This window comes from Meriones unguiculatus, chromosome 7 (assembly GCF_030254825.1).
Source record: "Meriones unguiculatus strain TT.TT164.6M chromosome 7, Bangor_MerUng_6.1, whole genome shotgun sequence".
Classification (NCBI taxonomy): Eukaryota; Metazoa; Chordata; class Mammalia; order Rodentia; family Muridae; genus Meriones; species Meriones unguiculatus.
In genome coordinates this window covers 35,042,390-35,057,877 of record NC_083355.1, presented here as the reverse complement: position 1 = coordinate 35,057,877, position 15,488 = coordinate 35,042,390, and the positions used below count along the sequence as shown (strand labels likewise).

Sequence of the window (15,488 nt, the reverse complement as noted above, 5' to 3'; positions counted from 1 at the left end):
AGGAATGTGAAGTGGGTATGGGTCTTGGTGGGAGGGAAGCTAATTATTAACAGATTATTGCCTATTATTAAGTTACTTAGAATAATACTTTTCATCATCTAAAATGTATATAGGCAGGGAAAATGTTATGTGATGATTACTGCATTACCTAGACCTACATTTTGCCAGGGAAATTGGACACTCAGATAGACTATAAGTGAAGATCTTACCTCTTGTGATGTTCATTCATGCCCTTTGTTACTACATGACAGTAAAACACTCTACACAAAAATACAATGAGACCATCTCTCTAAGCCAGATGTGTGCAAAGCAAGCTCTGGAACAGTCCTCAAAGCCATAGCTTAAAGCAAAAATATTAAAAAGAAAGATTTCTTACTTCCCTGGTAGGGAGGTACCATGATCGAGAAGGTAGTTTTCATCTCTCTCCCATGGGTCTGCCAGCCCTATGCTTTCCTCAGTTATGGAGAACTCCACTGCATAATTTGTGGTAGCTGCGAACTGTGCTCTTGGTCTTCCCTAGACTCCTTACAAACAATTCCAAAGAGCCAGGCTGTGGTGGTACACATCTTTAATCCCAGCACTCTTATGCCGTTATTTTATAGAAGTATGTGCTTTGTGGAGGCAGAGGCAAGATGGATCTGTGAGTTTGAGGCCAGCCTGGTCTTTAGAGCCAGTTCCAGGATAGCCAGGGCTACACAGAGAAACCCTGCCTCGAAAACATAAAAACAACAATAGCAGCAGTAGCAGTAGCAATCCAAACTAGAAAAATATAAGTCTATATGAGGAATAAACATTGTTCTACATAAAACCATGCAAAGAAAAAGGATACAAGCAGATAAATTAAACAACACAAACTTAAATTCCACCTCACTAATAAATGTACTATGTGAGAATGTAGTAAGTGCAATCATTAAAGTCATACTGGATTATAGAGAGATGCCAGTGGTCTGTAATCTGAAAAAGAAGCATGGGGTAGCTTTCCTGTACTCCCAGGTAGGAGGCTCAAGTTTCCGAATTCAGGTGTCAATTAATAGAGGGGCCCCTGTACCTGATGGAATAATATTCAGAAAAAAATAAACAAAAACAAAAAAGCCAGTGACATCTTAAGGTTTGATGTAGCCTGGCAGAGAAGCACAATCGCCAAGCAGTGTCTCACATACGTGGAATCTACAGTGTTACTGGCTTTGCTGTGGATAGTAGTGTAAGGTGTGCAGGTGTGCAGTGTCGAGGTTACAGAACCACACTACATGTTCAGAAAGCACGTGTGAGTCTTCAATGTGGACGTACGCTCTAAGGCCAAGAGCTGAACCTGAGGTAGTTATATACATGTGTCTAACCACACAATTTCTATGTTTTCAGGTATCACTTAAAATAAGTTTAATTTTAAAAAGGCACTCACCTACCTGGGGACAACAGCTTTGCTTATTAATGCGTTTTTCATGCTGGAGACTTAACCCAGAGCCTTCTATGTACAAAGCAGGGGCTCTGCAGATATAGCTTAAATACCCAAACACATAGACACACGCACACAAATCCTGTTTACTAAACAATAGCCCTTTGTAACTTGTTCCTTTTGCTGTGGAAATTGGATAAATTTTTTTTTTTTAATTCACTGGCTTAAAACCAAAAACGTGAGACCTCAGATTCGCCAAAGACCATGACATCTTTACAAAGTCAAGAATATTCTTTCTTTATTAATTATTTATAGCAGTATTCTGTAGTGCATGCATGCATGCCTGTATGTCAGAAGAGGGCACCAGATCCCATTGTAGATGGTTGTGAGCCACCATGTAGTTGCTGGGAACTGAACTCAGGGCCTTTAGAAGAGCAGACAGTGTTCTTAACCTCCAAGCCATCCCTCCAGCCCCAAGAATATTCTTCATAGAAGGTACAATTGGCAGTTTCAGTAAATACCTTGCTGGGGTATTTTATTAAAATTTAAATTTACATGTTTGCATGTGGTGTGTCTGGGTGTTTTTGCAGGTTTGTGGATGTCAGACAACAACAAGTAAATTACGCGAGCATCTTAGTTTGATCTGTGTGTAGACTGGAACTTCAAAGGATGGGTTTAAGCCCTGTTGGGGCATCATCTTCACAGTCGTCATTTTCTGTTTCTTTTGTATACACTTTCGGAATCAGAGGCTCCTCTCCTCAGGGATTCTATCCACTTTTTTTGAGACAGGGTCTCTCGTTGGCCCAGAGCTCACCACTGCGAATTTAGGGGTCTTCTTCCTTATATGTCTTCAGTGCAGCACCACCAGGCTGGGCATTTTCACAGGAGTCCCTTGAGTGAACTCAGGTCTGCATCCGGGCGGAACCACAGCTCCAGTCCAGCTTGGTTCCCAATCCCTATGCACGTTCTGGCAATTGCTGTAAACTTTGTAATTTCTCCCTGCTACTCACACAAGGATGTCCTATGCCCTTTGTTGATACTGGTGTGATGTTCATAGAAAGAATGTGGTTTATTTTAATTCTTTTATTGCATACCTTGATGCTTTCCCCTGGAATAACATTTAAAAGTATCACTCGTTCTGAAAGTATCTCATCCAAATAATCATTTTTATTTTTATCCTTTGCTTTTTTTATCTTCCAGGAATGCTTTTAGTCACAACAGACACTCTTGGCCATGACTTCCATGTCTTCCAAATTCTGACTCATCCTTGGTCATCATCACAAAGTGCTGTCCATCATCTGTACACTCTTCATAGGGGAGAAACCGAAGCCAAAGTAAGTTGTGTGCTCTTCCCCACCTGCCTTCTCCGTGCAGTATGTCCTTGGAGATAATTGGAGATTAGTATTTATGAGAAAACCATATTATCTGTGGTACAGTGAATTCTAGTACATTTTGACCTAATTAATACATAAAACAAACAGACTCCCTGATTGTTAAAAATGCTGGTGAGGACTGGACAAATGGCTTAGCACTTGAACTGACCCAAGTTCAGATCTTAGAATTCATATCAGGCAACCCACAGGCTCCTGAAGCTACAGGAGAAGATCCATGAGAGCCAGTGTTCTCTTTAACTTTCTGTGGGTATGTGCACACATATACACTCACACACATACACCAATAGCTAAGTAAGTTATCTTTTTTAATATGTTGACAGTTGAATAGATCAGCAGATGTCTTTATTCTTGCATCGTAACTCCTGCCCTGCCTTTTTTTTTTTCTTTCAACAAATGAAAAATGGCTGTCAGTTGCTATGCATTTTTTTTTAATTTATGGATTTGTATGTAAATTATTTGGCCAGTAATGTAATATGTACTTTTTGAGAGCTAGTTTTCTGTTGTCTTTATATATTTTTGGACAGGGTCTCATGTGGCCCAGGTTGGCTTTGAACTCGCGGTGTAGCTAAGGATAGTCTGATCCTTTTGTCTTCACCTCCCCAGTGCTTGAATCACAGCTGTGAGCCACCATAGTAGGCAGGGGTTAGTTTTTAAACATTTATGCATTCAACCATACATTTCCATAATACTTTCGTATAAAGAATTTACTAATTATTTTATTAGGTACTTGACTAGGGACTTTATATTTATGCAGTAATAACAGCACGGTGCAGATAGTCTGTTTTCTTCCTGTAGCCTGAAATCTAAGATGGTGATATGTTCTCACAGAGCTGATGGCTCTGTGCATCCCAGCACACCACCACCTACTGCTGCATTTTAGAATGAGTCACTGATATGCTGGGACTTGTGGCCGTATCTGCCTTCTCACCGCTGGGAGGTTACAGAATGAGTTTAGAGAGCAGCTTGTTTGGTTCTGCTTGTGGGAGGGGCCGTGGGGCTGAGGAGGCACTACTAGGCATTTATTTTGTAATATAGCAAACTATCAAGATTCAATAGCAATATATCAATAAATATCAAGATTTTATTTTCATTGATTTTGTGTATTTTAGGCTCTTCATAAAGCCAGACATATTTATTTTTTATTTTTATCTTTTTGCTGGTGCAGCGCTCAAACTCAGGACCTCTTACATGCTTGGCAAGCGTTCTCGCCCTGAGCTGTAGCCCAGTCCTGCCGTGACTGGTCAGCATGGCCCTGCAGCCCACAGTAACCAGGAATGTACTGCAAATGAGAACACTTTTTTTACACAGCCATAAGAAGCCTGAAGTACTAAGTAAAAATACTTGTGCCCTGTTGACTGTGTATCCAGTTAAATGTCATTAGTAGTTGTTTTAACAACTAGCGTCTGCTCTAGCCCAGGAAAGTGAGGGGTCGGATTTTTAGTTTATTTCCTTCAGAAATAGTTCATCATTTCCTGGCTGTTTATGCACATTAAATATTACAGTCCATTTCTTCTCTAGAGTCTTCCACAGTTGTCAACAGAGGCGTTGATAATTCTAATTTTATTCTGTGATTGAGTGTGCTAGGTTCTTACTATGTTCTCTAGTCTTCCTGGAAGCCCCCTTCCCCGGAAAATTGCAAATTAGTTGCTCAGGATATCAGTATATCATTTTGTGTGTTTTCCTTTTTTTATATTTACTTTTTATAAGGGAATGGTTTTTTATTTTTTTCAAGCATTCAGAGTGGTCCAGATTTTGCATGGCCTCTGCTGTATCTCATACATGTCTTGAGATATCTCTGTCATGTCTTCAGCATTCTTTGATGTGGAACTGACTTCTTTATGTGCACCTTAGTTGTTTTTGAATCTTATTTTGTGCAGTACTATTATTGTAGACGAACCTTTTATGTGTAGATTTCATATCTCTAGACACAGTTCATTTTCTTATTCTCTTTTATAAAACCTGTTTTCCGAATAGGCATCCCTAGGCTTATCACAGCCATTGAGAATGTGAATACTTTAGCATCTGATCTTTCTTTTTGATGCTTAGTTTTTATTAGTATTATTTAACTTAAAACTTAATAGTTCAATAAAGAACAACAGTCATGCTTAAGGTTCCTGATGCCTGCAAGTATTAAAACAGTGCCCACTTTTTAAATTTGGTATTGCCAACCATATGCCCATTTTTTTTTTAGGTTGGCAAATGAAATAGAAATTATTAACAATGATTTTGCTTCAGGGTCTACCTTGTAATTTGGAATTTCTAAAAGCTAAACATAAAGATATAAAGACCTCAGTTGGTAACCATAAAATTAATCGTTATAAGGTCCTACTGAAAATTATTTTGAACTGATAAAATTTAATACTGATCATGAAATCTGTCTGGCACATGATTTATCTGGCCATCTTTGAGTACTTGAAAAATTATATTATTCTGAATTCTTGCAAGAACTCCAAGGGCACTTTAATCAGGCAGGGGAAAAATAAAGTATATGGATCTAATTATGTTGAGTTAAGTTGTTCTGTGGTCTTGACTGGGGATACCCTGTGCATCTGACAGTAATTTTCCTCCTAATGCTCATATGCTGGGAAGAGAAGGCCCTCGTTCCCGCGGCAACATGAATCTCACCGATACCTTGTTTGAGGACTCCAGCGTGTCTTGCTGGAGCCCTCTCTGTACAGATGCCCGTTCATAGCCAGTGTCATGTCTTACACCCACTGCAGTCACTGTTGTAGTTCATTTGATAAATAGCAATTTCATTTTTTAAACATGTGAATGTTAATGATTCCCCATTAAACAGTCTTGCAGAGTAGTGTGATTTTTGGTTCTGATACCGAAATGAAACCAATTATTTATATTACTAGTTGTGCTATCTGTCATTTGAGATAAAAATTAATTTGCAGTGTCTGTATCTTCCAAGCACTGTACTTACAGCCTCAACTGACACAGAAATATCATTTTGTCCCGTGATTTTGGAATACAGGGTAAGTCTGTGCATGGCTGGTTATGTCATTTCTTCCAAAAGTCCCTCACACCTCAATTTAATGAAGATCTAGTTCACAAACTATTGAAATTTGGCGTTCCTAGGCATCTTAGTATATTCTCAGGGGTCTAGACCATTCCCTGTGCTTGCTCTCTCTTCCTTTCTCCTTATAGCCATCTATCTGAATTTCTGCTTTCCTATATGTTTCCTTGAGATAAGCCAATTACTTTCTTTGAACTTGCAGTTAAAGTTCAAAGAAGTTATCTAGAAAAGTGGGAGTCTTTACATGTTTCCTAGGGCTTACTGAGGAGGACTGGGAAGGGAAACTTTTTTTGAGTTTGCTCTCCGCCTGTGTTAATGAGATGGTTTTAGCTCTAGATCAAGGTCGTAGATTCTGAGGACAGAGAACTGGAAAGAAGGAAAATGCCAGCGAACTGCCAGGGAGATCTGAGGTTGTGAAAGAAATGTCTTTCAGCAGGAAATGAAAGAGTAAAGCTATATTCAAAGACATGTCCATTTTTCAGAAAATATAAATTACTCTTCTAAAAAAAAGGACTTAATAAGTTGTTTTAACAACATTAAAAGGTAAACGTTAGTATATAAAAACTTAAGTGTGCTGCATTGACTTAGGTGTGCAGAACTGAAGGATAGTGAGTTCAAGGCCAGCCTTGGGAAATGCAGGGTAGCAGTTACCGTGTTTGCCTGGCATGTCTAGGACCCTGTAGACTTCCCCCTCTTCTGGATTCCCAAATCCTAACAGTTAGTTGATAATTTTAATATATCTTAATGTCCAAAATACTAGTTTATATCCGCACTCTGAGGGCTGGACAGCATTGCTGAGAATAAATAAAGACCTGACTATGGAAAATTTAACTGTTTTTGGAGTACACAACAGCTTTATGTCTGTTTCCTCTGAGTCTGTTTAATTGTTATCAAATCAGAGACCTCCTGAATTTACATGAGTCAAATGCAGATTGAGGCATGCCCGGAATGCCAGGAGTCTGGGGGGAGTAACTGCGAGGTAGAGGCCAGCATAGTCTTCCTTGTGAGTTCTAGGCCCACCAGGGTTACATAGAGAGACCCTGTATTAGGACAAAACCAAACCCGCCCAAGCAAATATGTGGATTAATTAGGAGGCATCTCTGAGCATTGTGACATGTATACACACTTGATTGTCAACTAAGTAAACAAACTCAGAGGAATGATGCACATGTGTGAAGCCAAGAACCATCAAGTTTTTATAAGTCATAATGTCCCTTAGGTTTGGCACAGATTTCTAAAACTGTGACACTAATAGCAAAATCCATTAAAATGTGCAATTTATAAACCATAGCTCATTAAAGTGAAACACTTTCGCTCTTTGAAAGAAGCCATGAAGGTGAAAGAGACACAAGCTGTGTGTGTCCGTGATTCTGTTTAAGAACACCCAGCTAGTTCATTGGCAGAGCGCTTGCTCAATATATTGCTTTCTTGTAGCTGGGACAAGATACCAACAAAAGGAACTTGAGGAAGGGACACTTCATTTTGGTTTATAGATCTGGGGGGTAAACAGTCAATCAGTTGTTGGTCTCCCAGGATGGAGGCAGACGGTACTGTGTCCGCAGACAGAAAGCAGTGAGTCATGAATTCCGGTGCTCAGCACACATTCTCCACTAAAACGTCTCTCTCTGTGTAGGTGTGTATAGGTGCTCATTTTGTCACATCTGCTTTTCTTCGTCAGGGTTGGCGGAAAGTGCCTTGATGTGGAACCACCTCTCCCACCCCAGCTGGCTCCTTTTATTCAGTCCTTGACCTCAGAGTTTGGAACCATGCTTTGTATGTGTGGATGGCTGTATGCTCCTGACCGTCACCTCTGGTGTGCTGGGATCTGAGATACATCATACCTTGATTATACCTTGCAAATTTCCTTTCACAGAAGTCCAAATGTGAGCTGTGACCAAGATGGCATGGTGTACATTTTTGGAGAGCTTCCGGTGCCTGCCAGCACCCCCTGACTTACACGTACATCTGCAATACCATTTATAGGGCTACTGTGGGTCTTAGCTGTTTTGTTTCCCTTCTTAGTTTCGTGCATACATTCATTTTATCAGAAATAGTTTGTTCATCGTTGGTCATATCCCTGCCCTTGGAGTCACACATCCAGTTTGTTAATAAAAAGCATTTGTAGACAATACACGAAGAAACTGGGCATACTTGGCCCAATTTCACTGTTTGTCTATCTGTGATTCAAATAGGTCAGATGAATTTTCATTATTTATTTCTCCAGTGCTGCTTATTTAACTAAGAGATTTAACAGCTGTCCTGCGCTAGGGAACACCATCATGATCATCTTAGCCAAGCCATCAGTGAGCATGAGAAAGGAGCTCTGTGGGGCAAGGGCCAGGACTTCATGTAGCAGAGACGATAATGTAGGAATCCTGGACCTTGAGATCACCACTCCCCTTTGAACCTTTGATCCCTTTCTAAACCCCTTTCACCTACCTGTTTACCCATCCCAAAGTAGAGCTGTACTGCTGTGCAGTGCTTCCGTGTTGGTTAGAACTTTGCAGCTCCTTAAGTAGCTAACCTCATAAAAAGCAAGTGTACTTGCCCTCTCTGTCAGGCAGGTGGCGATGTTGCACCAAGATAATGCTTTTCAGTGGCCTTGCTCTCACCCACAGAGTTCCTTACGGAGCTCTCTTTGGGCTTTGATGGACATCGCAGGAAAGAACTGGCAGCCTAGTAGGTGGTCAGCTGTGAACCTGTCCTCAGTGTGGGTGGCGATTTCTGAAACAAGCACTTAACCAGTTGTCCTGATTGACATGGACCACGTGCTCTCTCCCTCTACACATGCCTGCTTGTATCCCTTATGGAAACATAGTATAGCGTCTCTATTGTGAGCCTTAGCCTTTGTACCAGTGACAGCTGGGATGAGGTGATGAGGTTGAGTGTTTGGCCTCAGATCCACAGCTCCAGGATGCTGTGATGGGGTCCAGGGCTCATCCATTCACAGGGGGATGCGCCTACATTCTGTATGTCAGGTCTCCTCTCCTGGCACAGTCATGCTTCTCCCTCGATCTTTGGCATTTCTGTGTGTACTCCCCTTCCACCTTCACCTCCATCAAAGATGGATAGTTGGCCACAGAAGGGTGGTTTATGGCAACACTTTGTTTTTTAAATCGAAATGATTCTACTTTTACTTGCATTTGTACAGAAAGTACTAGAAGATCCCATAAACACTTTCTCGGTCTGACCTGATAATGTTGCCAGTTTCAGAGAAAAAGGTTATACAATATGGTTCTATATTTGATTGACTCCACCAGTCTCTTTTAGATGAACCAAATTTGTCAATATGTACAGTTCGAATTTTTTTGTGTGGGTTGTGTTTATTCCATCAATTTCAAAAATTCTTAACTGTCCCTTCCCTCTTTATTGCATGTTTATTTCTAGCTGGTGGGAGTGCTCACCCCTTAAAGGTGATTTGGGGTCTTTTGTAGAATTTGTTGTTGTGTTTGAGACAGGGTCTTCAGTAACCCGGGCTAGCTTTGAACTCTCAGTTGTTTTGTGTCAACCCCCCAAATGCTGAGAGTATATGTTTTGTGTCACCTGTTTTAATTTGTTTTAGACAGCATCTCACTGTGTAGTTCTGGCTGGCCTCTTCTGGGAAACCGTGGGCCCAGATACTCAGCTCTTGTTATAACATTTTAAATTCTGGTTATTGTTACATTTAGTGTGGGCATACGTAATTTTGTGTGTATGTGTGTGTATGAGAGAGAGAGAGAGAGAGAGAGAGAGAGAACACATGTGCATGGCTGATTCATCTTCTTAGTCCTTGTGTTTGCTTTTGATGAGAACAGACTCACCAGCTTTTTACCCAGCAGTCTCAGCTGAGATGTTGTGGAAGGCAAATGGCTTATGTTTCCCACCAGTAACCTATCTCTTATCTCTTACTGATGTTAACTCACAGGGCAAAACTTAGGTGGATGTATCATAGGTTGTGAGCGGATCATTCTCACGGTTTAGAGAAGAATGGTTATTTGACCTTAGACCTGAAGAGTTCTCTTGTTCTTTTAAGCCATCAGGGCATAGTTGTGTCAGGGGAAAAAAACAAAACAAAAAAACAAAACAATAAACCACTGGGGTTCGCTCAGCTGGTCTTTGTCTCAAGTAAAAGGTTATAAGTTCTCAGATCAGTTTTTGAAATTTGAAGAACTGCTGTGTTTTTCTAAATTTATAAATTTACTTAAATACAGATGTTTAAGTTATTGCTACTTTTTCTGCACAGTGCCTGCTGGGCCTCTGGTATTGCTCTTGACACTATGACGTCCTTCTCTTGCCCGTTCGGCTGGTAGGAGTTTCCTCAGTTCTTTTGCAGTTTTGAATAGTTACTGTTTAATTTGCCTAACAGTTTTGTGTTGTTTTCCCATATCATTAGTTTTCCCCCTTGTTGTCACTCTGCTGCTGTCGTTTCTTTTTTTTTTTTTTCTCTGATGTCCTTGTGTGTAAGGACTTGTTGGCCTGAGTCTTCCCAGGTGAGTGGCTGTTGCTGTGACTCCGCCATGCCCACTAGGTCATCGTGCCATCTATTCTGATTTGTCTTCATTTGCCTCCACGTGTCTGTCAATCTTTTAGGCTTTTCCTTTGATCTGTGGGTTACTTCATACTGCGTTTTTCAATGACCTTGCTTAGTCCCACAGTTCCTTCATATTTCTGTTAGTTTGCGGTTAGATTATTATCAGAAAACATGGAGGATTTCATGTCCTTAATGAGGGAGATTTTAGTAGTAGTACTGAAGAAAATTTAAAATCACTTGAAGCCTGCCCTATACTGCTTTTTTATAGTGGATGCAAATAACCTAATGTCAAATATTTAACATCCTTGGAGGCTAAGCTCATATTTCCAATATAGAAATGTGAGAGCATTGAGACACTGGTCTTCAATTTGGGAAGACTGTGTTTGTGTTTAGTGTTTTCTTTTTCCCTTTTTTCCTATTGCTCACTTGATATTCCTCCCCTAGTCCTCCCATGATTGCTTTTCATCTTTCTCATGAGATATAGACAGAAAAAATAGCCCAGGAAGTATATTCCTTATTTTAAACTCTGCTAAATGTCTTCAAGGCAAAACAGAATTAACATATCCTTTCATTTATTCCTAGGGAGCGTTTTTTAACTTTGTGGTAGCAAATGTTACCAACATTGCCATCACACTGACATGATACTAGCTAACAGCTATGTCACCCCATTAGCTCCATGACTCTGCCAGCATTGGCATCTTAGAGTTGTGCAGTAATTTTATCAGACATCAATATTCTTGGTTGAAAATCTTGTTCTTCCTCATGGTTGTGAAGGACAGGAGAGAAATGTGAGGTCTAAATGCCCATTACCCTTTCTGCTTCAGGCCCTTTTCTACTTCAATATCAAATTTTTACATGAAAAAAAGAATGTTTAAAACCCACAATGGTCTTTCTGTCCTGTATTGAGCAAATAAAGGAGGGAACAATATTAAAAACTACTGAATGCTGCATATGAATATTAAAAAAAGGTTTGTGTAGATCACCCCTTTCACCAATATTCCAAATACTGTCCCTTCCAACATGTTTATTTTATTCTGGTTATTATTTTTGCAGATATGGCCTTTTTGGAAAAAGGATATTTTTCTTGATAATAAATGATAAAACAAAATGCTTAGGTATGCAATTGGGCCTATGATGAATTTTGATTTCAGTTCTCACACTAATAACTACCACTCTCTACTTCCATATGTTTTCATTAAACAAAAGTTCATGTGATGATTTAGACCCAGCATGGCTCTTGTTTTTTTCAGGTCTTTGTGTGTGTGTGTGTGTGTGTGTGTGTGTGTGTGTGTATGTATGTATGTATGTATAGCCCTGGCTGTTCTGGAACTTGCTCTGGAGACCAGGATGACCACAAACTAAGGTCCACCTGCCTCTCCAGTCCTAGTGCTGGGATTAAAGTCCTTTTCAATGACATCTAATACTTTAATATTGTTGATCTTTACACTTCTTATGCTAGCATTCTCTTCTTTCTGGTTTCCTTCTTCCATTCTTCTGCCTTCTCTCTTCTCCTACATGTTTGCAAACATGGAGTTTTCAGTCCAATCATTAGCTATACTTGACTTTGGGCAGTAGAAAAAGTTAGGGATCAGGGAGCAGACATAACAGATTTTTTTTTTAAAAAGCTGGGTTGCTCTCATTAGAGTGTAAGGAGTCTACTGCTGTACCTTCTCTACATACCTGTTCCTTGGGGGTGGCTTATGAGGGCTGTTCAGGCAGGGCGTTGCTTTGTGGCCCCATCTCCTGACTTGGCCTCTCGTGTACTGACATGATGTGAACGTGCTGTCCATCCAGCCTGTCAGGCGTTATTGTCCCTCACCTCATTGCTTTTTTATCGCTGTTTACTTGGCCATTATTTTAGAGTTCAAAGTGTTAGTATCCTTACTATTATTATTTTTTTTTAATCAGGAAACTTGATACTTTCCCAGAATTCTGCAGCCCAGGCTGATGTTGTCTCATAGGTCATACTAGACACTCGTGTAAGAGGGATGCACAGCAGGCATTTACCAAGTGTCTGCCTTGGTAGGTGAGACGGTAAAGGCTCGAGATGGCACAGACAGGCCACTCACTTGTTCTGTCTGTGAAGTCACTACCACAGTGAAAGCACAGAGAGGTTGTGATGTGATTTTGATGTCATATAACAGAAGTATGTAAGTGTATAGAGGCATCATGGGATAACTACTAACATGCACATTTTTACTTATCAGAAAGTAAATATTCTTAATAGAATGCTTTCTCTAACTCAGGCCCCTTTCTTTTTTTGGTGGGGGGTTGTAAGTTAGTGTTTTTATTTTGTTTTGGTTGTGGTCATTTTGAGGTAGAATATCACTATACAGCTACGGGATGAAATGGAACTAGCTAAGTAGACAAGACTGGATTAGGATTAATGATATGCACCACCATATCCAACATAATTTTATTTATTTAGAAATATTTTTAATATTTTAAAAAATATTTTACTATTTTAAATATTTTTAAATAGTAAAGTTTTGAATAGAATTGGAGGGTGTACTATTTTAAAATAGATGTGCTATTTTAATTTCTGACTGCATTACTGACTGTAGATCAATAGTAAGGTCATTATCTGAGTATTACAAAAATAAAGATATTTTTGTTTTTCTTGTATCTGTCGCCTCCTCCTGCACTACTTGAGTTGTGACTCTTACAAATAACTTAGATTATGCTTAATATACTAAAATTAGAACTGTCTTATTCAGATTTTTTGTTTTAAAATAACTTTAAAATTTGAGATGGAAGTGTTTGAGATTTTATTATTACATTTTTAATTCATTTATTATTTATTATAATTTATTCACTTTGTATTCCAGCTGTAGCCCCCTCCTTCATCTCCTCCCAGTCCCTCCCTTCCTCACTCTTTTCCCCTTGTGCTCCCTCCTAGTATCTGATACTAGCCTTTCAGGTCTCATCAGGACTGGCTGCATGCTCTTCCTCTTGTGTCCTGGCCAGGCTTCCCCACCCCTCCAGGGGGAGGTGATCAGAGAGCTGGCAAATGAGTCCATGTCCTCTTTTCTACATTTTAAATGCCGGGATGTAATAGCAGGGCATCTGTTCTCTTGTTTTATATGTTCTTCTAATTGACATTTTTTTTTGTGTGAGTTAAATGCAATTTTAACGTTTGTATCAAATGTTGGATAGTCCTTTATTAACACTTTGCATATTTTGTGTTCCATACAGATATTTTTGGCTGCATGGAATGTGGATTGGCCAAAGTTAGACTCTTAAATCAGTGTACTATGTAAAATAAATTACTCATTTCCCAGAAGTGTATGCATCAATTAAAATTAACTGTAATAATACTGTTGTTTGATAGTCCACATTCATGTTGTTACAGTGTGAGAAATGGTAGCTCAAAGGAAAACTGAGCACATAGACCCAAAGGCTTTTTCTGCCTAGGTCATAACTGTTTCAATTTTCTTTTCTTTTCCTGTTTTGAGATACGGCCTCACTGTGTAGCTTTGGCTGGCCTGGAACTGTCAGTGTAGACTAGGCTGCTATCTTACCTGCCTGGCCATTCGTGTGTTGGAATATTATGATTGGATGGAATATCCAGTCAAACTTAATTCTAGTTGTGATCTGAGGTGAAAAGGAGCCTGGGTGCACCCAGCATTTACCTTTCTTTAAGCCAAGTCATGTCTAAAAATTAAAGAAAAGTTTATTTTATTATTTTTAGAGTCATATGTTTTTATGTGGTACGTATTTATATGTCATGCAGTAAGAAATGCTCAGATCATAGTCATCCCCGGATATTGGATTTGTAAGTGTCTCTGGGTTGTTTTTCTCATTGTTGTGATGAAATACGACAAGAAGCAACTCAGCAAGTGTTTGTTTTGGTTGACAGTTGCGGGTAGGCAGAGTCCTTGGTGGGAAAGGCAAGTCAGCAGGAGTGTGATGTGGCTGGTCATACTGTGACCTCAGAGGTGGCAGAGACGTCCTGCTTCACTCCTCTTCTGCTGTTCATGCAGTCTGCACCTCAGAACGGTGCTGCCCACACGCCCACACCTCCCTGCCTCTCTCAAACCTCCCTGGGGACGCCATCCCAGCCCCAGTCTGAGATATGTCCCGTCATATTAGAGCGAGGACGTGCCATCACACCCTTGAGTGCAGCACGTCTATTTGCTGTGGACTTTTCAGAGGAACTTTCATGTCCCTGGCCTCTTGATCTGCCTCATTGCAGATCTTCCTGTAAAAGCTTGCAGTGAAGTGTGTGCACACGTGCATGGCACACGTACGCAGTAGAGAATCTTCTAAACCACAGCAACACAAGCTCATGACCGGAGCGACTTACCTCTTCAATGTAGAGTTCTGAGAAGTCTTCTGCTTCCATTTCCTCAGCGATCACTGTGACGGCAGGTTAACCATCCTTTTATCAGCCATATCTTCCTGTTTTCCCTGTGTTATTGTAAGCGCTTACAGATGCCCTCTTATTGTCGTCCTCTATAGAGCCCTGTTACAGTTGGCTAAAGCCAAGCGTGCTGGCTGTGCTCACGGGCATGTCCATTCCCTGTTGCATTTTCATAGCATTTGCTGGGGGGCTTGTTTTGTTGTTTTGAGATGGGGTCTCAGTGTGTAGAGGAGATCCCACATTCTGCAGCTCTTCCCAGTGCTGGAGTCACAGGCATGGACCACCATGCTTAATTCTTAATATCATTTAGAAATGTGGTCCAGAGCACATACCATTTGTCTCCTGTTAGTCTCTGAGTTTCATATAACAGTGCATAGTGACTTTTTTTTTTTTCAGTTATAGAAATGTTGTTTTCTAAATTTCCACTGACTCATGATCTGTTTTCAGAGATGGAACCAGAGTTGTTACTGTAAAAACAGGCATCTCTAAGGAATACTTTACCTTTTAAACTCATGTGTTGGATTTAAAAAGTTTTAAATCTTGATTTATAGCTCTGGGTGGCCTTGGAAGTGCAGCAATCCTTCTGCCTCAATTTCTGAGCACCACCCACACCTAACTGTGTTGATGTATCTTATTTTGAATCATAAGACATCCCAGCCCTGCCCTTTGTTTTGTTTTATTTGATGAGACAAGGACTGATGTCTCCTGAAAGCCATATCCACTATCCACGTTCCTTTCTCTCTTCATTCCTCGTATGCAGTGTGAGTGGCCCTGAGCATTAAGTAAGTGATTGAATTAGTCAATAT

General features: G+C 40.1%; 1 protein-coding gene across 8 annotated transcripts in view; it reads left to right on the top strand.

Annotated features, from left to right (window-relative positions):
- Positions 1 to 15,488, top strand: part of Bcas3 (BCAS3 microtubule associated cell migration factor) — a 471,233-nt gene that overhangs the window by 135,861 nt on the left and 319,884 nt on the right. For all 8 annotated transcript variants that reach the window (XM_060387076.1, XM_060387078.1, XM_060387080.1 and 5 more), the window contains exon 14: positions 2,594 to 2,727. In XM_060387076.1, coding sequence (XP_060243059.1) covers positions 2,594 to 2,727 — 134 coding nt within the window. The remainder of the gene's footprint in view (positions 1 to 2,593; positions 2,728 to 15,488) is intronic.